Source organism: Gymnodraco acuticeps, unplaced genomic scaffold, assembly GCF_902827175.1.
Source record: "Gymnodraco acuticeps unplaced genomic scaffold, fGymAcu1.1, whole genome shotgun sequence".
Taxonomy (NCBI): Eukaryota; Metazoa; Chordata; class Actinopteri; order Perciformes; family Bathydraconidae; genus Gymnodraco; species Gymnodraco acuticeps.
Window position 1 is genome coordinate 1,523,816 of NW_022990947.1, and position 22,458 is coordinate 1,546,273.

At 40.1% G+C, this 22,458-nt stretch overlaps 1 protein-coding gene across 1 annotated transcript in view; it reads right to left on the reverse strand.

Annotated features, from left to right (window-relative positions):
* The window catches only part of ipo11 (importin 11), a 147,607-nt gene that overhangs the window by 40,108 nt on the left and 85,041 nt on the right, over window positions 1-22,458 (reverse strand). Inside the window, exons 23-27 of the mRNA XM_034234866.1 lie at window positions 17,913-17,992; window positions 17,725-17,805; window positions 13,323-13,418; window positions 12,785-12,898; window positions 12,119-12,240 (exon numbers count right to left, since the gene is read on the reverse strand). Coding sequence (XP_034090757.1) covers window positions 12,119-12,240; window positions 12,785-12,898; window positions 13,323-13,418; window positions 17,725-17,805; window positions 17,913-17,992 — 493 coding nt within the window. The remainder of the gene's footprint in view (window positions 1-12,118; window positions 12,241-12,784; window positions 12,899-13,322; window positions 13,419-17,724; window positions 17,806-17,912; window positions 17,993-22,458) is intronic.

Consider the following 22,458-nt stretch of genomic DNA (forward strand, 5'->3'; position numbering starts at 1 on the left):
GACTTACATACTTTGGGAAATGCCCACAGGAGCAATTTGGGGTGAAGTGTCTCGCCCAGGAACACAACGACATGCTGACTGCAGTGGGGATTGAACCAGTGCTCCCCTGATCCGAAGATCTGAATATGAAATTTGTTTTGTATAAAGTCCTTTCAAGGATAAAAAAGGATTTTCTCAAAAGAGAATGGAATATGTTCCAGGTGAATTATAAAACAGTTGGTTGTTCTAACATTTCACTAATAACATCCTTGGAGTGTAAAATACATCGCTGAACACCTCTTCTCTCAACTTTAACTTCTCAAATTGGCAGCCATAGCAACAACTGGTTCCAGGCATTGTATCAACAATCCCTTATCACACATTGAAACATGCCTGTCATATTCTAATTCTACCCAGGGCCAACACTTTTCCACTGATTATTCTCTAATGGCTGACTAGTGTTAGCTGCTGCCATTCAAATCAGTGCAAGAGATACATGATCTGAAAGCTGAAGGTCTGCATGCAAAGACAAACTGGTCGCAGCAATAGAGTGGTGCAGTGATGACAGACTTTTGTAGGCCCTTTTCCTCTTTAAAACGTTTATTTGAAAAGGGACAAATAAACGACCCGGAAGTAAGCTGCATTCAGCCACTTGTTAACTTGTTTTCCAGATACATAAACTCTTCAAAAATCACCAGTGATCACTGCTGATGTATTTAATGTCGTAGAACAAAACGTAATCCGTCTCTTAAATTTGTGTCAACCACAGACCTTATTTAGAGTTATTTTCGCGGTAAAAAAAGTGGTAAAATGCTAACTCACTTCCGGGTTTTAGGCACCACTCTACAAGATCAGAAACACTGTGTCCTCCTCCACCATGAACAGCAGGAGGCAGCGGTTAGTGGCCTGTGAAGGTTGCAGAGCATTACATTTGAATCATTAGTCCCTAAGCACAAGTACTGTACTGATTTATGTGGCGAGTGCAATAAATAAGGACTAAGGATTGTGTCAAGTTAAAGGGGACCTATCATGCAAAATGCACTTTTGTACGTCTTTTATACATGAATATGTGTCCCCGGTGTTCCAGGGAACTCACCAAGTGTCAGAAAACACAACCCTCTCTATTTTCCTCCATACCCAAATCTCTAAAAAAGGGGCTGCAACGGATCTGATACAGATTGATCCAGATTTGAACACTTTACTGATGTCAGTAAAGTGGCGCTACGGCTATTGGTCAATTCTCCACCAGGGGGGAATGAGAGGTTGGGCCACGGCCGGCCATTGGAGATGGGTTTTGGATGCAGACCGCAGCAAGGAGGCGGATCCTATAGGGGGCGTTTCCTAAAGGGTTATGAACCCTTACTAAAATCAGTCATAATCAAACCTCAACAAACACCTGCAAAGAACACATGCTAAGGTGAAGCTAACGCACAGCTATTTGTTGTTTGTTTATATCACGTAGTCTGTTCTTCTTCTCTGTTTTCCGGTTGTTGCCTGTTTTGAATGATGAATACACACTACCGCCGCCTGCTGGTAAGAAGAGTTATTGCCACTCACGTATGTGCAGTTCGTACGTGCTCGGCTGAAGTCTTTGCGGTGTGCTCCAGTCTGGTTCCAGTGCAACACATGGCCAACACGCAGGAGAACACGCCGACGCAACAGCGTGAGCAGAGATAGACTGCGCAAAATATACAGATAGCAGGAGACAGAGGACAGCCATGGTCAGATAGGAAAACATTCAGGATCTGGATCAGTCTTATGCGACAATGGAAACTGAACTAAAGAGAACATTTGAAACTTTAGCAGTCAACTCAAGTTGCTGCCCTTATCTTGTCTCTGTTCAAAGTGAAATTTACACAGAAATAGCCAAATATCATTCGGGGTCTTAACACACCCCATAGTGAAATATATAGCCTAGTGTAAACCTTATACTAATAATAGCAAAATTGTCCATCTACAAAACTTGGATGATATTCAAAGATGACCAACAAAAGTTGTATAAGGCAAACAGTGTGCTTTTCTTTCTGAGTTCATGTTAAATATCAAAATTGATCTTTTGGTTGATGAAGTCAGAGATAACTAAATCTGGGCACATATTTTGTGGTTGCTGAATTAGAACACCCAATAAAATGTTTATGTTTAATGAAGACTTTCCTCTTTGTATGTACTGTATATTTTCCTTTGTACAATGTACTGGTATGTACTATACATTTCATGTTTAGTATTTGATGTGTATTGTAATGTTTCAAAAATGATAAATACGTTAATTAATTAATCTTACCACCAGACACAACATGAACAAATGAATGACACACATCAGGACAGTAACTTCAACTTCAGTATTTTAGGTGTACAGAAACCTCTACTCATGTTGTTAAATGATATACAGCAATATCTTCCATAAAACGTAGTTGATTGATTTGAATAATAATTACTACCACTGCACAAACAGTAAAAAATGATATGCCTACAATTTATGAATTTGTCTTCTCTGTGGGTTGTATACTCTTCATTATTTATGCAAGTTAATTATAATTATTATTTTTCAAAGTTCGTTTATGATTCATTCAAAGCATTAAAATAAATGAGAAACAGAGCGTCATATACCTTTAAGAAATACGTGGGGGGCGGGGTTCATAACCCTTTAGGATCCGCCCCCTTTAGGATCCGCCTCCTTGCTGCGGTCTGCATCCAGACTCCATTGGGCCATTGCTGCTCGAAAGCGCTGGAGACGCTGTAGTACATATGCGGGGCCTGTAAGTGGCGCTGTAGTCTGCCAAAAAAGTAGCGAAGAAGACTTCCCTTGCTTTTGCGCCTCCTGCTTTAAAACAAATGAATAATGACTTTATATAATCATATGTAAGGGATAATGTGCAGCGACGCGGTCATTATGGGGAAAAGAACACCGACAGGCTGATCAGGAGCCCGACGCGAAGCGGAGGGATCTAGATCGGCATGAAGGCACATTATGCAATGTGCACATTATCCCACTTATTACATGGCCACATTCTCGACAAAGTAACGACATGACTCCCAATATTAATTGAAATGCTTTTATGGATTTAGAAAATGATTTTATTGATTTAAAAAATTGTTGTAAGTATTGATTTAAATTGACATGCATCCGCTAAGAAAAATAGTCCGTTGTTACTGTTTGAACTAACGTAGCAACGGCAGGAACTGCTTCGATAGTGTTTTTGAGGAGCTTTTTTTTTTTTACAGATTTGAAAACATCGTTGCTTGCTTTAGAAGTAGCACAATTCATTATGTCAAACCTTGGAAAGTATCTAGGTATCCCTGCCCTAATGTCAAAAGTAACTGGCAACTGAATATGTGTCGCCTTTTGACGTCTATGTCTGGACCGCTGCGTAAAAAGGAGGGTTTCTGCCCCGTTACTTCTCTTCTTACTTCTATAAGAATAAAACACGGTGGACGGAGATCTCTTTTTCTCCCCCTCTTCTCCCCGCTGCATCCTAGCAGCTGATCTCAGAGCACGCTCCCCTCTCCTGCAGGGGGGCGTGGTCCGCTGCAGCTCACAGAATCAGCCCCCTGCAAAAACAGCGCTGGAAAGAGCAAATCGAGCCATGGCTAAAATGCAGGATCTTTTTGGTATTTTGAAAAAAAAATTATATTTATATACTTTATATAGGTATGGCCCTACAATATATTGTTCAAATATAGCATGATAGGTGTCCTTTAATTCATGTTTGTTACAACTTTTGTATTAGCAAATTGAAGGCAAGGGGTATGCTATTTTGTATTGAATACTTATTTGAAAATATTTTCTAATAGCAGTAGTGAGAAGACATTTAAGACAACTTGTCTAATGTCACAGTCGGCAAAGATATTGATATATTTGTAATAATTGACTTATCATTGCATGCAAATACACAGATACAGTGGGGCAAAAAAGTATTTAGTCAACCACCAATTGTGCAAGTTCTCCCACTTAAAAAGATGAGAGGTCTGTAATTTTCATCCTAGGTACACTTCAACTATGAGAGACAGAATGGGGGGAAATAATCCAGGAAATCACGTTGTAGGATTTTTAATGAATTAATTGGTAAATTCCTCTGTAAAATAAGTATTTGGTCACCTACAAACAAACAAGATTTCTGGCTCTCACAGACCTGTAACTTCTTCTTTAAGAGCCTCCTCTGTCCTCCACTCGTTAACTGTATTAATGGCACTTGTTTGAACTCGTTATCAGTATAAAAGACACCTGTTCACAACCTCAAACAGTCACACTCCAAACTCCACTATGGCCAAGACCAAAGAGCTGTCAAAGGACACCAGAAACAAAATTGTAGACCTGCACCAGGCTGGGAAGACTGAATCTGCAATAGGTAAGCAGCTTGGTGTGAAGAAATCAACTGTGGGAGCAATTATTAGAAAATAGAAGACATACAAGACCACTGATAATCTCCCTCGATCTGGGGCTCCACGCAAGATCTCACCCCCGTGGGGTCAAAATGATCACAAAAACGGTGAGCAAAAATCCCAGAACCACACGGGGGGACCTAGTCAATGACCTGCAGAGAGCTGGGACCAAAGTAACAAAGGCTACCATCAGTAACACACTACGCCGCCAGGGACTCAAATCCTGCAGTGCCAGACGTGTCCCCCTGCTTAAGCCAGTACATGTCCAGGCCCGTCTGAAGTTTGCTAGAGAGCATTTAGATGATCCAGAAGAGGATTGGGAGAATGTCATATGGTCAGATGAAACCAAAATAGAACTTTTTGTTAAAAACTCAACTAGACGTGTTTGGAGGAGAAAGAATGCTGAGTTGCATCCAAAGAACACCATACCTACTGTGAAACATGGGGGTGGAAACATCATGCTTTGGGGCTGTTTTTCTGCAAAGGGACCAGGACGACTGATCCGTGTAAAGGAAAGAATGAATGGGGCCATGTATCGTGAGATTTTGAGTGACAACCTCCTTCCATCAGCAAGGGCATTGAAGATGAAACGTGGCTGGGTCTTTCAGCATGACAATGATCCCAAACACACCGACCGGGCAACGAAGGAGTGGCTTCGTAAGAAGCATTTCAAGGTCCTGGAGTGGCCTAGCCAGTCTCCAGATCTCAACCCCATAGAAAATCTTTGGAGGGAGTTGAAAGTCTGTGTTGCCCAGCGACAGCCCCAAAACATCACTGCTCTAGAGGAGATCTGCATGGAGGAATGGGCCAAAATACCAGCAACAGTGTGTGAAAACCTTGTGAAGACTTACAGAAAACGTTTGACCTCTGTCATTGCCAACAAAGGGTATATAACAAAGTATTGAGATTAACTTTTGTTATTGACCAAATACTTGTTTTCCACCATAATTTGCAAATAAATTCTTTCAAAATCAGACGATGTGATTTTCTGGATTTTTTTTTCTCATTTTGTCTCTCATAGTTGAGGTATACCTAGGATGAAAATTACAGGCCTCTCATCTTTTTAAGTGGGAGAACTTGCACAATTGGTGGCTGACTAAATACTTTTTTGCCCCACTGTATGTATGCATACATTCTTAGACAACTAAGACAATACGATTTGAAAGAGAAAGGGAGATGTGCTCATAAGTTTCTGGGAAATAAGTCGGTCAGCACCTTATAACCCTACATGTATAGCACTTAGAAAGTCTTGTCTTATTTGAAACCATTACAGACTTGCTATGACTCTGTTGTGACCTGCTGGGGCAGCAGCATCTCGGCTGCTGACAGGAAGAGACTGAACAGACTGGTAAGGAAGGCCAGCTCGGTCCTGATGGGATCCTCTGGACACTGTGGAGGTGGTGGGAGACAGGAGAATGGCAGCCAAGCTGTCCTCCCTGCTGGACAATGTGTCCCACCCCCTCCAGGACACCCTGTCCTCACTGTGCAGCTCCTTCAGTGACAGGCTGCTGCACCCCCGCTGTCTCACGGAGAGATACCACAGGTCCTTCCTTCCTGCAGCGGTCAGACTATACAACCAGCACAGTCCCTAGTAGACCCCCACACACACACACCACACCACACACACACCACACACACACACACACACACACACACACACACACACACACACCACACACACACACACACACACACACACACACACACACACACACAACACCACACACACACACACACACACACACACACACACACACACACACACACACACACACACACACACAACACACACACACACACACACACACACACACACACACACACACACACAACACACACACACACACACACACACACACACACACACACACACACGCTGTTAAATACTAACCAACTATGTGCAATATGTGCAATATATATATATGCCGTTAATAACGGTGCAATATATACCTGGCTGCTAAATCCTAAGAACTGTTACAGGATGTGTATTTTTGTAAATTGTGGAACTTTTTATTTTGATTATAACTTTTTATTTTGTACTTTAATACTTTTTAATGCATGTAACTATGTAACATTAAGCTGTCAGTGGCTCTTTTTTTGTAATGTTTAGTTGATTGATTTACTAATATAGGGCAGCCCTACAATGCTTATATGCAAGCTATAACTAGGAGCACTTCTTACACTTGTGGTGTTGTGTTACAAGAAGAGAGATCAAATGGCTGAATGTAGTAAGGCAAAATGAACAAGGAGAATATTTGATTCCTTTGCACGTAGTTAATTTACTAACTTTCAGAAGACCCCAATATAATGGAAATTCGACAAAATGTGAGCACAGCAGATCCCAGTCATAAAGATGTGCATATTGATTTCTTCAGGTCCTTGTTCTTGTTGCTTTTCCATCGTTAAGCAAACTGTCAGTGGTGATGAACTGGGAGTGCCAAAAAAATGGCTGAACAAGAGGTTCTGATGACAAAAGCAGTCTTGGGTGAAAATAGCCTCATGGCTGTGCATGTTAATACAAAGACAAACATAGTGCACTTAGATTGCACAAAAGTTTTAGAAAGTTCGAAATACATCTCATCAAAAGGACAAACAGGTTTCCTTCTTTGAATGCATGACTATGCTATAACTAAGCAAACAAAATAAGAAATTGACAGATCCAATGCAAATCTGTTAAAAGTGCAAAAAGTGAAAAAGCATTCTGTCAGATGCTTTGACAAGACATTCTGAACGTGATGAACAGTGATGCATCATCTGAAAACAGGAAGGATGCCATTTTCAATGGCAGCACCTACAGTACTCTGTAATATATGATAATAGCATAAACAAATGATCCATCCCTCTCTTAAATGAAGCAGACACAAACTGCAGGTTTATTAAAGAAAGTTGATTTCTGCTCCACCAAAGTGAAGCACCCTATCCAACCATCCAAAGTGAATACTTAAACCATATATCACATGCCTGCAGCAGTTTCACACCCCTGTAGCGTTGCCTTTTTTACATTTATCCCTTGAAGCATATTCAATGCTGGACCACATTTTCTATTTTAGACATGAATTTGAAGACGTAAAGTTGGAATCATAAATGTTACAAGTCAACTGCAGCATGGCTAAGGCTACTAAAATGTACTCTGCTAGTGTCGGTTTCTGTTTATTTAACTTATTTGAAGGAAGAGCCCTGACTGACAACACACATCTTTATAACAGATATCTATTCTACATAAAAGCAATTATTGATATGTCTTATTCCTAATGCCCAGAAACATCTATAAGCCATTGACCTCCTGTTAATCACCTTTCATGATCATATGTTTTCTCATTAAAAGAGATAAAACAAACTTCAAATAATAATTGCTATGAGCGTTCGTAAATTGAGTATCTAAAGTGAAAAGACACACTTATCAGACAGCCTCATTTAGTCACATACAAAGGCTAAATTGTTTTCAAACATGCTCTAATCTCCCGTCTGCTACTCACAACAGCTCATTTGTGGCACTAAATGATTGCTAGAAAAGCTTAGTCGGTCTCCATTTACTTGTGATTATTCAATAATACTTTTGATTTGAAACAAAAAATCATTAGGGTGAAAATAAATGGTTTATCATGTACACCTTTAAGATTGTGGTTCGTTGTTCAATACCAGTAACACATACAGTATGACTTAGGCTAAATACCTCACTGTGTTACATTGTATAGAACTTTTTATATATTGAGCCATAAGGGCAGCTACGAACAAGATATGGACCTCTTCTGATTTTTGTTCCGACTATATGAGAGTTGATTAGTCATGCAGCACTTAACCAGCCGTTGCTGTCATAATTAATTTGCTGTTGAGAAGAGGATGGGGGCATAACATAGGATTTCATGCCTGTCTATGAATACCATATCTTCATTTCAGAAAATGGAGCTTCACAAAATCTTGATAAAAACCCGCAGCACCACAAAGTGAAATGGGACATCACAAGAAAAGTTCATCATTAAATCCCACAGTTACTCCTCTGAACCACTTCAAGAGAACTTTTACTTGGAAAATGAAATGAGAAAACTCCATTGAAGAGAGAATAATCTTTTTTTTTCATTTGGTAGTTGGCCTTCCTGAACTTCTGCCACATTGAGGTGTAAAGAAAACCCACATTTGTCAAGAGATAGTTTTTGAAAGCAATAGTTGGAGCACAATAACATGCTTTGACAACATGTTCAAAAGAGCTTTTTAAATAGCTTCCATTTGTGTACACGAGTCGCACTTACATGCTTTGGTTACTTTCAACCTCAGATTTAACTAAAATACTTTCTGCTCTGACTATTTGGCGCTTGAAGTAACTGTCTGTGTTGTAAATTTCACATTTAACAACCTCAGAAGATTTATTTGAACAAAAATCCACCACATTTTAAATAGTTGTGCAACACATATACAATTATCTAAATCATTCCACACAGGCACAAAGGGAAGCCCAAACATAACTCACAGCAGCAGAAGCACAGAGAAATGTCTCATGCTCTTGAATAAACTGGCTAATTTACACATTTACCATTCACTGTGCATGTCTCTCATAGACGGCCCAGAAAGAGAGGTGGTAAGTTAGACAAAATAGAAATGAATAGAACATGTGTAGGTGTCTAGAGTAGGGATGGGTATCATTAAGGTTTTAACTGTACTACTACTACTACTACTACTACTACTACTACTACTACTACTACTGATACCGCTTATCGATCTGGTCTTTTAGCGGTACTCTTATCGGTTATTCGAAGAAAAAAAAGAAGAAAAAGTTAAATTAACTAAACAAAATTGTAAACAATTGCTTTTTATTTAAAGGTCACCTATCATGATATTTTTAGGCAATAGCATAGGTCACAGATATATAAAAAATATAAAAAACATGTCTATGAAGTGTTTTGGTCAACAACAAAAAAACAGATCACCCATTCTAGCCATGCCTCATGTTACAACCCCCTCCCCTCCACTAGGGGTCTCTGCCTTTGGGTTCTGCTTGCTTGCTCTTGTTTGTGTTTCAGGTGATCAACCTGATGAGTCACACCTGGGCTTTCAACATAAAAAGGCAAACACCAACCCATACTGCCCTCTCACTCTTCTGTTGGACACGGCCGCGTCTTTGTTTCTGCACATTTTCACACACCCATATACGCAATAGTTACTATGACTGACTTCCACATTTGCTTAGGTTTCTTTGAAGTCCTTTGGTTTTTGTTATAGTAAATAAATATCCTTTTCGTTACACTTAACTTGTCTGGTCTCCCATCTTTGTTGCAGCCTAAGAGCCAGCCTTTTTTTTAAACTGAAAAATAAATAAATAAGAGGGGGCGGAGCTTATGCCGGCTCATGCGGGACAGATACTGTCTAAAATGCTGCGGTGATGAAACGCATCAAGGATTAGATCAAGGATTATTTCTGAAACAGTATGGAGCTCAAAGGCTTTCTCTCTTGCCGGTAGGGTTGGGTTTCGTTTGAATTTCCATGATTCTGATTCCGATTCTACTTTTCGATTCCGGTTCTTAACGGTTCTCAATTCCGATTCTTTGAGGGGCAGGGTAAAAAAATTATACATGCTTCTTCCACCAAAAAAATTACATTTATTCGAGAAACTTTTACACAGGTTAGTTTACATTAATCAGTCTGTTTATATTCACTGCTATGTAACTGTAACCTGAGAACCACTGAAGCTACAACAGTGCAACAGTCTAACTTTTAAAGAACAGTTCTTGTTGAGAAAAACAAGCATATCTGCCTTCTCAGGCATACCGGGAAGAAATGTTTGAACATTTTAAAGTAAAATGCTTCAATCTGGTGCACTTTAAGCAGAATTACTAGAGACTAGATCTAGGGGGTACAACTCTAAACACCCATATGAAAAAGATCGGTTTACATTTTAATAATTAAATAAGTATGTGAACATAACCAATACCTACCATAGCCAATAACAAATACATGTAACATATTTTATTTTACTATTTTATTAATGCATATTTTTTTATCTCCAGTTTAAAACGATATGTCTGGTTTACTGTCCTGTAGTATACATTGGAATGATTTCAAACCTGTTTTATCCCAATAATTATAAAGGAGTGCCTTGGAAATATGTGTTTACATAAATTGTGATCAAAACGTTTGAGACCCACTGAGATAACTTAGACTAAAGTGAACTATCTAAACACTCAGAGTCCTTTACCTCACTGAGCCTCTCAGTCTGACTGGAGAGGACTCTCCCTCCACATCATTGTAGAAACATCTTCTTCTTCCGTTAGAGCAGCTAGCACCAGTTGCTAATAACAACAGCGCTGGTACCGGTGCACCCTCGCTCGCTTCCACGCTCGCTTCCACGCTCACTCTGGCTGTGAGCTGCGGGTGCCAGATAAGCCAACATCCCCCATTTTTATCACTTACAGCGCCCATCGTACAGGGCAAATGAAACGTATAACCGGGGTGAAAAGGGTGTTACATTTACTTAATTATGAATGTTGTTACATCAAGGCCGAAAATTAGGATGAGCCCCAACGGTCAAAACATTATTTTTTCTTCCCAGAGCCGTCATCGCAGCGCCTCCACAGATCTGGCGCCCTAGGCGAACATGGTTACGCTGTAGGAAGTGTAGGTACAACTCTACATTTCCTGCCCCGCCGCAGTCATACAGTAGGCTACGGAGAGCGGCGAGAAACATTTCCTCAGGCATCGAAAAGCGGAACCGAAATTCATATTTCTAAATGATGCCGTTGGAATCGAAATGTTGGAACCGGTTCCGGTTCGGAACCGGTTCCAACATTTTCTCGGTACCCAACCCTACTTGCCGGTTGTACCACAAGGTGAGTTCCTTTTTATTTCCTGCTTCTTCACACACATGCTCTCTCCAGCACAGGTTAGCTCTGAGTGTTAGCGATGCTAATGTAAACACAATATGACCATATTACTTCCAAAAACAGTCGGGCATTGTTTCTGATAGCAACGTTTCTGATGGTGTTGTGGGTCTGCCGCCGATATTACGTCATATCGGCCGCAACGTTGTATCCCCGTTTTTAGAGATTTGGGTACGGAGGAAAAGAGAGAGGGTTTTATTTTCTGACGCTGCGTGAGTTCCCTGACACACCGGGGACACATTTATGTATGAAAGACATCAAAAAGTGCATTTTGCACGATAGGTCCCCTTTAAATTAAATAAGTAGTATAAACAGTCTTTTAACAAATCGTATTAAATAATCTGATGACAGAACTCTAAACAGAATAACTGAAACATTAACAAAATAAATAACTCAGTTACCTCTAATCATTAACCCATGTTAGTATAATTTTGTTTACTCTGTGTGTTGCTGCTAGCATACATAATACCTGACGTGGAAAAGTTACTCGATAAAAAGACCAATAACGCCGGAGCTTAACGGTACCAAGGTCTTTAATAATTCTGCCCCGGGGCCCCTTTAATACCGGTGCGCGGTACCCATCCCTAGTCTAGAGGGCATGTGCCCCATGTTTGCCTGCACTTTGCATACATGTGATGTTAAGGCTGATTTTGTGCGGCATAGTGTGGTATATGTAAAATGTAATGTCGTTATCCAATGTTTTAACAACCTATAATATGTTCTTCTGTTGACGACAACTTGTTACGCAACACAGATCTTTCAAAGAAGGATCATTCTAACAGCTATAGTAAAAAAAAAAGCTGAGTAATTCAATGTGTGAAGTATGTCTCTTCACTTCCCACCAGTTCAAAGCCACATCTGCACATAAATGAATGACACATGTTTCTCACCTGTTGTCGGATGGAAGAAGGGAAAGCAGAGCCAGAGAGGACAGCTTCCTCCTCTCTGGCTGAGTGATGTTGTCCATGCGGTCGACCCACATCTCTATCACACTGCCAAACAACTCGTCCATCTGATGAGGAGAGAGTGGGGGAACGGAAGTGGAGACACAAATAGAGGACATCAATTAAATATACAGAGTTTAAGAAAGAGTCTTATAAAAAGAGACTGACAACCTAATACAGTGTACCGATAGATATTATTTATATATTTAAATATGGGTCTACTGTTTACATAAAAGTGAACAAAGTCAAAACACGAGTGTGTGATGACGAGGAGACAACTCTTGAGCCTTCATTTATTTAGATAAAGGCAGAATGTTAAAGGCACCCTGAGGCCATTTTGTGATATTGGGCTATATAAATCAAAATGTCTACAAAACAAGGAAAAGCCAATGTTGCTCTGAGAAAAACAATATGTCAGGGTTTCACGGTGAATGGATGACCACTCAAAACGAGATGTTCTGAACCGGTTCCCACTTTCAATTCCTTGGCTCATTACGTTGGCCTCGTTCCGAGTTATCCCCTTTTAACGGGCACTTTGCATGTTGTGTCTTCAAATATTCACAGAGACTTATGCTGAAGAGACAGAAACGAAGTGGGAACATCGAATCTCACCTTCTGGCTGCGATCTGAGGCCATTTGAGTGAGCAAAGAGGAGAAGAAGCTGGAGTTCTGGAGCAGGACGCGACCCATAATTCCTAGGTAGGTGGACATCACCACAGGATATCTCTGTACAACACACACACACACACAGCGATGTATATACACAATCACTCATGTTGACGCAGAGACATAATGAGCAAATGCTTTTACATAAAGTAAAGTTTATTAAGCATGATAAGGGGAAAGATGACGGGTCTACTGACACAGCAGAATCCTTGAAAGGCATCCTGTGACCCTTAACTGAGTCAAATGATCAATGAACACCACTATACAGTCTCCATAATAATTCATTTTTCAGTGACACGAAAGGACAAACTGAAAGTAGATGCCGGAGCAGGACACTTTGTTTTTTTTAAAAAGTTTATTAGAATAAAATGTTAAAGTATTCAGTAAATTAGTGAATATGCCCCATAGAGATTATTACACATATTTTCCACATTGTTCAATTTTTCATTATTCAAGTTCTGATCCGTGTTGAGGTAAAACTCACCTCACCGTCCACGATACCTCTGAAGACAGCTGGCAGCAGGGGCTGGAACATGTGGGCTCCCAGTATGGGGCTAACCTTTAAAGCTATCTCTACCACCTGCAGAGACACATGAACAGGGAGGATTAGAGACGGTACTCAGAGAGGAAAGTAAGGAAAGTAGCAAAGAGAAACAGAAGGGAGAACTTGGGCCAGAAAAGGAGTGTGCCAAAGGAGAGGCAGTGGGGGTCAGACAAAGGATGATATAAAGGCAGCAAAGTGTGGGAGGCCATGCAGGGCAAAAGGGAGTTAACGTGAGCTTCATTTTTCAAGAGATAATACAAGAGTGTAGAAAAGCCTCCTTATAATTGAGGGTCTGACCTACAATGTGCAGCAAGGTCATTTCCTTAAGTTTTAGTTTCCCAAGAAATTTGCATGAGCATTTAAGGTGAAATAAAAAGAATAAGTACAGCAACAAAACAGTGCCACAATACGATAAGTAATGTGAAAATGTTGTATTTTTTAACCAAATGCATTAATAACGATATTTGCGGATATTGTAGGGTTTAATATTGGTGCTTTCATTAAACGTTTATAAATATAAATTATCATCAGTGTTGAAAATATAGTGGGTAAAAGTAGAACAGCAAAAACATTCTGGTAAGTTCAGCTTCTAAAACAGGGAAGAAAACACTTCTGTCATATTATAATATCCAAAATATTAGATGATATCTATCTTATATCCAGATATTTACAGAACATTGATTGTTTGCACAGCATTACCTGCAATACATCCTAAACTTCATGAAGGCCATAGTATTCTGAAAGGTTCAGAAATGCATGAGCTTGACTTGAAAAACACCTCAGTCATATTTACATTTAGCCACAAAAACTATCTGAAAGGACAGGGACGGAATTCAGTTCCCCCGATCATTATTCAGGGTAACTGAACATCATTAATCCAGACTAAAACAAAATGATGATGTAACACTTTAACATCACAATTTGCTAATGTAACAGGGTATATGCAGGAATCCTGAAGTCAAATGTAATACCTTTTAAGACCTTTTTAAAAACCCTTTCCATACATTTTAAGACCTCATCGCAACTTCGAGTTCTAACCGGTTACATTGGCGACACATTTTACCTCACATTTACTATATTGATTGTAAGATAGCACAACTAAACAGAGTGCAGACAGACTACTGAAGCCTCCTCTCCACATGAACTTCAACCTCTCTGTGAAGGTCAGGTTTAATGCAGTATGCTGCTTTGTTGCTTCTGTACTCTGTGCTCTTTCATTCCAGTAAAACTCCTCAGAAACCATTAGAAACCAGTATTTGACCAATAAACAAAACAATTGACAAAACTTTGAACTATGAAATATATTAAACTTTGGTGAGCTTCAGCGGGGTAATGCCATATAGGAGCTCCCTCACAAATACCCAGGGGTTAAATTGGGCTGGGGCTGTCCGGGGCTAAGCCCGGCACATAGGACGATGCTCTGACGTCATCACCCTCACACATTTGTCATATGTTTACAAAAAACGATATATATGTTAAGACTTTTCTCGTTCTTAATATAGACTATATTTAGGGTCGATATGTGTTGACCTTACTTTAAAATAGCAGATCTCTGTGACCGGATATAGTTTGGCTTAGACCCCGGCCCCCAGGGACGTGCACAGACATTTGGAGGGGCTATTGCTCTAAACTGGAAAAAGGGCCTTTTGAAAATTCTAACATAAACTCATAAAATAAAAACACAACACTGTCATTGCAAGTGACACTCAGTTGACTTTTATGTCCAACTGCTAAATTCGTTATTTGCGGTCCATATCTCATTAAAATATCTAATGTTAGTAACTATTAAAGAAACAATGGGGACAATTCTGTTTTAATGTAGTTTTACCGTTGTTACTGCTGTGCAGACATAGGCTACTGATAACATAGGGCTTCTATAATTACCTTAAATAAACTCACTAATTAATTAAACCAGTTCAATACGCATTATTCTTATCATTCTTTATGAGCGTAGTAACGGTAAGGTATCTAATTACTTATTTATTTAGAATTCCATAACTTAATAACAGAGATGGTCAAGCTAAAGTACATGGCAGAAATCCTACAATAAAGCGGGACAGTGAAGTGTTCTCCGTGAGAGGGCGATCAAGAAAAGAGAGCGAGGGTGAGGGAGTTTACGGAGCAGAGTAAAAGACACAGAAAGACAGAAGCACAATAACAAGTATATTTAGGTGTTTTTTTTGTAAGTAACCAACGGTGTCAAGAGGAAGTAAAGTCCCCTGGTTTGTCCCCAAATGCCTGCCCTGGCTCCTGCCAGGGCAGGCATTTGGTGTGATCACCATAGCCATATGAGTTTGGACTCGGAGGGCTTTCCTTTGCTTCCAGCTGTCAGATTGTAAACAAAGTCACGTGACTGGGGGCAGATGACAGCGTGGACAAGGTGTGTTTCCCACAGCGAGACGCTACAATACTAATTGTGGGCTTATCATGTTGATTCGGCCACAATAGAAAACAAAAAAACTCTGTCTCTCTCCAGAGGGGCAGGTCAGGCAAAAATGGCAAAAGGGCCGTTGCCCGGGCAACATTAGCCCATACCTGTGCACGTCCCTGCCGGCCCCACACAGTAAAACACATACGCAAACGCAAAAAAGTCTTCCGTTCACACGCATTCGATTCATTAACGTGTCCGTTCACACTAGACCGCTGGAAATGCTGTAGTACATATGCCAGACCTGTAAGTGGCGCTGCTGCCGCCACAAAATACACCAAAAGCAGCGAAGAAGACCCCGGAGCATGGTTGTCATGGTTGACCTTCTGTTTATTCTCCGCGGTGGACAGCGTGTTCTCCTGCTGTATATCTCTCAGGTAGTCCACCAGCAGATAAACCCCCCCCCCCCCCCACAGAGCGGAGCAAGGCAACGAAACTTAAAATAAGAAGCAGCATTTTATGGCACGCTATGCATGGGGCCACCTTGAGGGGGTTTCCCGACATGTTGTTTCAGTAAATTAAAGGGTGTTTCATGTTGTCGTTGCTGTGGACCTTCTTAATACCTTCGAAAATGCCGTTTAATACTTTTTAATAGCCTTAATTTTCGCTAAATTGATTTATCAACTTTTAATACTTTTTAAGACCCCGCGGACACCCTGTGTAAGCCTCAAATGATAACGTTTAACTGAAAGGTCGGCAAACATAGAATCACAGGGACAGGCACTGAGAGGCTATTGTAAGAAATTAAAATAAATATTGAATGATGTAATTTAGCTTAAACACACAGTAAGCTTAAAACAGTTTTATTCTGAAAACATTTCCGGTTAAGTTTACTTTGAAAAGCTGTATTGAAAGGCGTTGCCGTTGTCAACAGTGACCGCTTCCGGTTTTACGTTAACAACAATTACAGCCGTTAAAATGCATTAAATAAAAAGTCATGAATGAGTATGAGGAGAAAAGTCGTGTGGAGTTATACAATGAACACACTATGTCTAAATCCTCTGTTATGCGCGATATCGGACATCGAAGAAAGAGGAAGGCGGACCCCCTACGTCACTGCCGCCATTGAAAGGAGGAGCCAAGAAAGAGACACGGGCTGTTGTCCCAATACCTCTCCCAATACCCAATACCTACTTAATTAAAGTACCAATTTGAACCTTTTCAGAAACTCCATTAGCCTCTTATTTTAAACTTCCTCCTGGACGCGAGAACAACGAACAGAAATCAACACTATATCTGTAAGTGTGTAAATGCATGTGAACTTTTCAAAGGAACACAGGCTTATTACTCTGATCCCTATGTTCTCAGGGAGGCTGTGTGTGGCGAGCTGCGGTGTGCACACGGTGTGTAGGTTGACAGGTTTATTGTCTGCTGCTCTCTCTCCATAGAACAAAGGATTAGCATGAGCCAGATGTGCCGTAATGCCACTGAGCTTTACTAAGCTAAGCTAAAGCTCCTTGGCATTCTGCATACTGAAGCGGTGCACATGAACACATACAAGCACTCACTTGAACACACACGCGCAACCTGAAGTATTGTAAAGTATTGTCCTGCTCATCTTAACCCATACAAAAAAGTACTTTAAGATTTTCTTTATGATAATCTATTTTAATTGAAGAGTTAAATTCAATAAACGTTGTGTTAAGTTTTTTTTTTTTTTTTTACTTTTCTGTAATGCTATTAATTCCATTTAGATTTGTGACCCTTACCAAATTGACCCAATTAAGGGGCTTGGTGGCTTGTGGGGCCAATGGTTAAACCTAGCATCCACCCCTGAGTGCAGAGTGAAAAAAGACAGTAAAAAAGTTGAACTTAAGAAGGGAGGGTGAATAAAACAACCCTGAGGGAAGAGAGAGAACAAGAGAATCAACAGAAGTAATACAGTTATGTGGAAGAGGGATAGGGTGAGGGTACCTTGAGCACTTGGACCTGTCCCTCATCTGTGATGTCTTTCAGCAGAACGCAGAAAGCTCGACACAAGGATTCTGCATAGTTCTGAGGAAAAATATAGGCAAGGGGGAGTTTTACATTTTACGTGGATTAAACGTTTTACTTGATGTGGATTATATTGCAGTTTAAAAATGTGTGTGTGTGTTTCTCACCTGTAAGAAGTCTGTGGCAGACAAATATAAGTAGGCATTAACAATCTGAAAGCAGGTTCGCATGTTCTCCGAGCTCATCTCTGAAACACAACATTAGATGTTAAAATGACCAATTAGACAAACAGGGTTTAATGTATGTGTTAAGGTAGGAATGGAAAATAATTATGGAAAGTCATGTATGTAAAATGATATACAAACTGGATTGTGTACAGCAAGCGTAATTACCGGGGTTAATCTCGTCCATAAAAATAACATCAAGGTTTGTCTTTACTTTGTAACAGGTGCTTTGATCATTTTGAGTGCTTCCGTATATGCTCTTTCATGCTGAAAGGAACTTCAACCAACACAGAAAAAAGGTAAAAAAACACAGTGGTAATTTTAGAAAATGCTTTTTGTCTTCAATTAAAAAATAAACAAGTGGCTGCTTATTTGCCAGCAATTAGAGGTTGTAAGAGAAGGTGAGAATCTACTAAAAATAACTGAAGCTTAATTGTTAAGCATGCTGTTGCCTAATTGTAACAGCATGAAATCCTTTTTGTACCTTGTCTTGTTTGTCTGATATTTGAATATAAAATATATTTTGCTGAACAAAAGGGGTTAAGGGAGAGAGGGAGAAGTTATGGTGTTTTGAGTCTGCTTCAGACCAGGACGAGAGAAAACAGGACACAGAAGAGAAGGCTGATCTAGTTTGCAAATAGAAAGCGTAGCTGATTAAAATAAGGAGGACATGAGCAGTATGAGACAGCTTAAATATACACCAGAACTAACATATAGACAGAAGGATATAAGCTTTGATACTAATATAAGCTGGCATGGTAACAGACCATAACAAGAATAGACTGCGGGTAATACGTGGACACACATAGGGTGAGAGGTCAGGAAGAGAGGAGAGGGGACTGAAAGACAGCTGATGGGCAGACAGGAACTAAGACGTTAACACACACATCTGCATGCCAACAGTCCAAACACACACCGAGCATATAAACCAAGACTATCATCTGGGAAGTGGCCACGAAGGCTCTTTGAGTTTAATCAGGTTAGCTTTGAATACAAGGCTATGACGGCAATTATGTGGGTTATATGTTGGTGTCTAGGGCCCTGTTTAGATGTGTGTTGACTATCATCAGGCGGTGAGAGGTAATAATTAAGTTAATGATGCTTTCTATCTCATTCCAGCCCTTGAATATGTTCTTTTGTAACCAGTCTGAAGCTCAGTGCCTGCCGTTACAGAACAAGGTCATTACCATTGTCTTTTTTTAAATGTGTGTTTGCCATATATATATATTTTGTTGTATTGAAAATCTTGAAAATGAAATATATATATTTTTTTTTAATGGAATGGGAGGAGAATCACAGTAACTGGTAAGTACTTAGAGGACGTCCAGTCTAACCATGCCAGTGCAAACAGGTTGGAGTTGATGTATGCAATATGTTATCCCTAGCCATCTGCCAGCCACAGTGAGGTAATGAACATAATGTGTTCTAGCATCTGTTATGTGTGCAGATACATAATGTATTCCAGGGCCCTATTTTCAAATTCAGTCAGCACACATAAATATTCAACACAGCCATCATAGCAGGGAGCAGCATTACGCTAAACACAGGCACTGTGCCGGCTGGTTAGGTGAGCTCAGATCAAGAGAGGACACTGATTGATTTAAAATCAGCTGCAAAGGTGTATGCAAAAACAAGAATAAGTACAAACTACAAAGAGCCATGGTGTAAAATGTCAACGTGACATTAGATGTGCATTAAAGGAATTGTTCTGATGTTCCCGTTGTTATTGTGTGCAGTATATTGTAGCATGGGGCGACAGACAGGGAAGGATGATAGCTCCACTACAACCAATGCTTCCCTGTGGTCAGGTAAGGCTATTATCTTTCTAAAGAATAAAGCAAAGGCAACAGATTGCTTAACAGTGGGTGAACAAGGACAAGGAAGCATGACAGGTCCGCAGTAGTGGAGCCAAATAGATCATCTTTTTTTGTTTTTGGTGCATTTTGTGACTGCAACTATTTCATCATACTAACTAAAAGGCTGCTTTATCAGTTTCTGTAGTACATGGAGTAATACACAAGGGAATCTACCATGCTGTCCTTATTTTTATATTAAGTGACCTTCAATGATATAAATCAGTAAAAACAAACCTATAAAATATGGATAGAAGATACCTGAGACTTCACCGTTGAGCAATCGAGCAATTACTACAACTTTAATACCTGCCAATCATGCAAATTATTATGCACTGCAACAAGAAAAAAAGGACGTGTTTATTTATGCGAACAAACACTCGCCTTTAGGGGAACACAACCTTGAGAAAGGGCAGTAAATAGTAAAGCACTCAGAGAGCAGCGATGTCTGAGCCGTGTCAAACTGTTATGTACACTACACTCAAACACTGAAAAACCCACAATACTCAGTCAACACAAAGGGTTGTGCACTTGTATATTATAAACTAATCAGTAAATAACAATAATTGACATACTACATTACATTACATTGCATTTAGCTGACGCTTTTATCCAAAGCGAATTACAATAAGTACATTCGACCAGGAAGACACAACCTTGAAGAAAACAGAATCATATAAGTACATCAGGTTTCATAGAGCCAAACATTTCAAGTGCTACTCAACTGGCTTTAGATAAGCCAGTCCTTTATTAGTATATAAGTGCTTTGTTAGTAATTCTTTGTTAGTAATTCTATCGCTCGAAGTGGAGTCGAAAGAGATGAGTTTTCAGTCTGCGCCGGAAGATGTGCAGGCTATCTGCTGTCCTGATTTCAATGGGGAGCTCATTCCACCATTTTGGAGCCAGGATAGCAAACCCACGTGTTTGTAGCATACTACAAATATAATTGGCACACTCTTCTTCATGTGTTTAGATTGTAATTCAATGTTTTGTGCATCTGAGGCAGAGGAGAAAAAAAATGGAGTGCAGATTTAAACAAGCTCTTAGGCTTGATATCAAAGTAATAATGGTTGTGGGAAACAAGTCTCACAGCTTCATATCACAAAGTATGGAAGCTAAACACATTAGTGATCATACTGAGCCAGACCGTGTACTGAAACAAATTGCGATTCAACGACAGGAAGAAGGCTTTAAACCTCTGGTGCTGGTGACATATGCCTGAACAGCTCTAAAAGCAGCCCTGCAGCAACAGCTGATCAACCACTTAAATCATTGCTTTGAGCTCAGACGCCACCAGTATGACTCCACAGGCGCAGGATGATACAAATATGTAAGGGATCGTTTATGAGCGAGATACAAGACCACAGGCACATATTGAAGGCAACTCCAGATTAGATAGCAGGGAACCATAAGCCTGGACTGACACATTTAACAAAAGGTTATATCTGGAGTGAAGTGTGACCCCAGGAGGAAGAGTCCTAGGACAAATCCTGAGACAATGAATGCCTGGTGCTGTCGATGAAAAGAAGCAATTGTCTGTTACATACAATACTGCACCAGTTTACACTAAATCCCTATTTTTCTGGGTAGAAAATAGGGCTTTATACCCAAGAGGGTAAAAAACAAGTGTGGGGATGATTGTCATCCTAAGCATCAGTAAAATCATAAACGTATGTTATGGTTGGTTTATTTCAGTTGGAAAAATGTTTGCCTCAACTCCGTGAGAGCTGAAGGCGAACGCTGCCCTAGTTTTAGGAGTCTTTGGGTATTTTTTCACTTAATCTCACATGTATTTGTACAGATATTTGACTTTTTCTTACTTAGTTTACTATATTCTCTTCTAAAAAATTATATGGCAGGTGTAATTGTAAACACTTAAATAATAATGCAATCTGACTACTTTTGTTGGTAACTCAATAGGGCACGTTGAAGTGCGGCCGCGGCTTTAGTTTTATTGGATAGGATTGGATTATATTGAAAAATATTTTATAGTTTGTTCTTCCATGCAATGTAATAGAAAATAGACACAAATTAAGAAACCTTTTATCAATTGTGTTCTTAAAGACCGACCACACCACACACACACACACACACACACACACACACACACACACACACACACACACACACACACACACACACACACACACACACACACACACACACACACACACACACACACACACACACACACACACACACACACACACACACACACACACACACACACACACACACACACCACACACACACACACACACACACACACACACACACACACACACACACACACACACACACACACACACACCACACACACACACAACACACACACACACACACACACACACACACACACACACACACACACACACACACACACACACACACCACACACACACACCACACACCACACCACACACACACACACACACCACACACACACACACACACTTCATAGCCCTGGGCATTTGCTGCAGAATCCGCCTCGGTTATCAACATTAACAGGAACATGAGCCTGTGACTGTGATAGAATAAAATGCCTGTAATGGTTGTTGGGGACATTGCTAAAATGTTGGTCATCTCCCAAACCAATTTTGGCTTTACAGTGTGTGATGGGGATGGCAAAGTTTGCT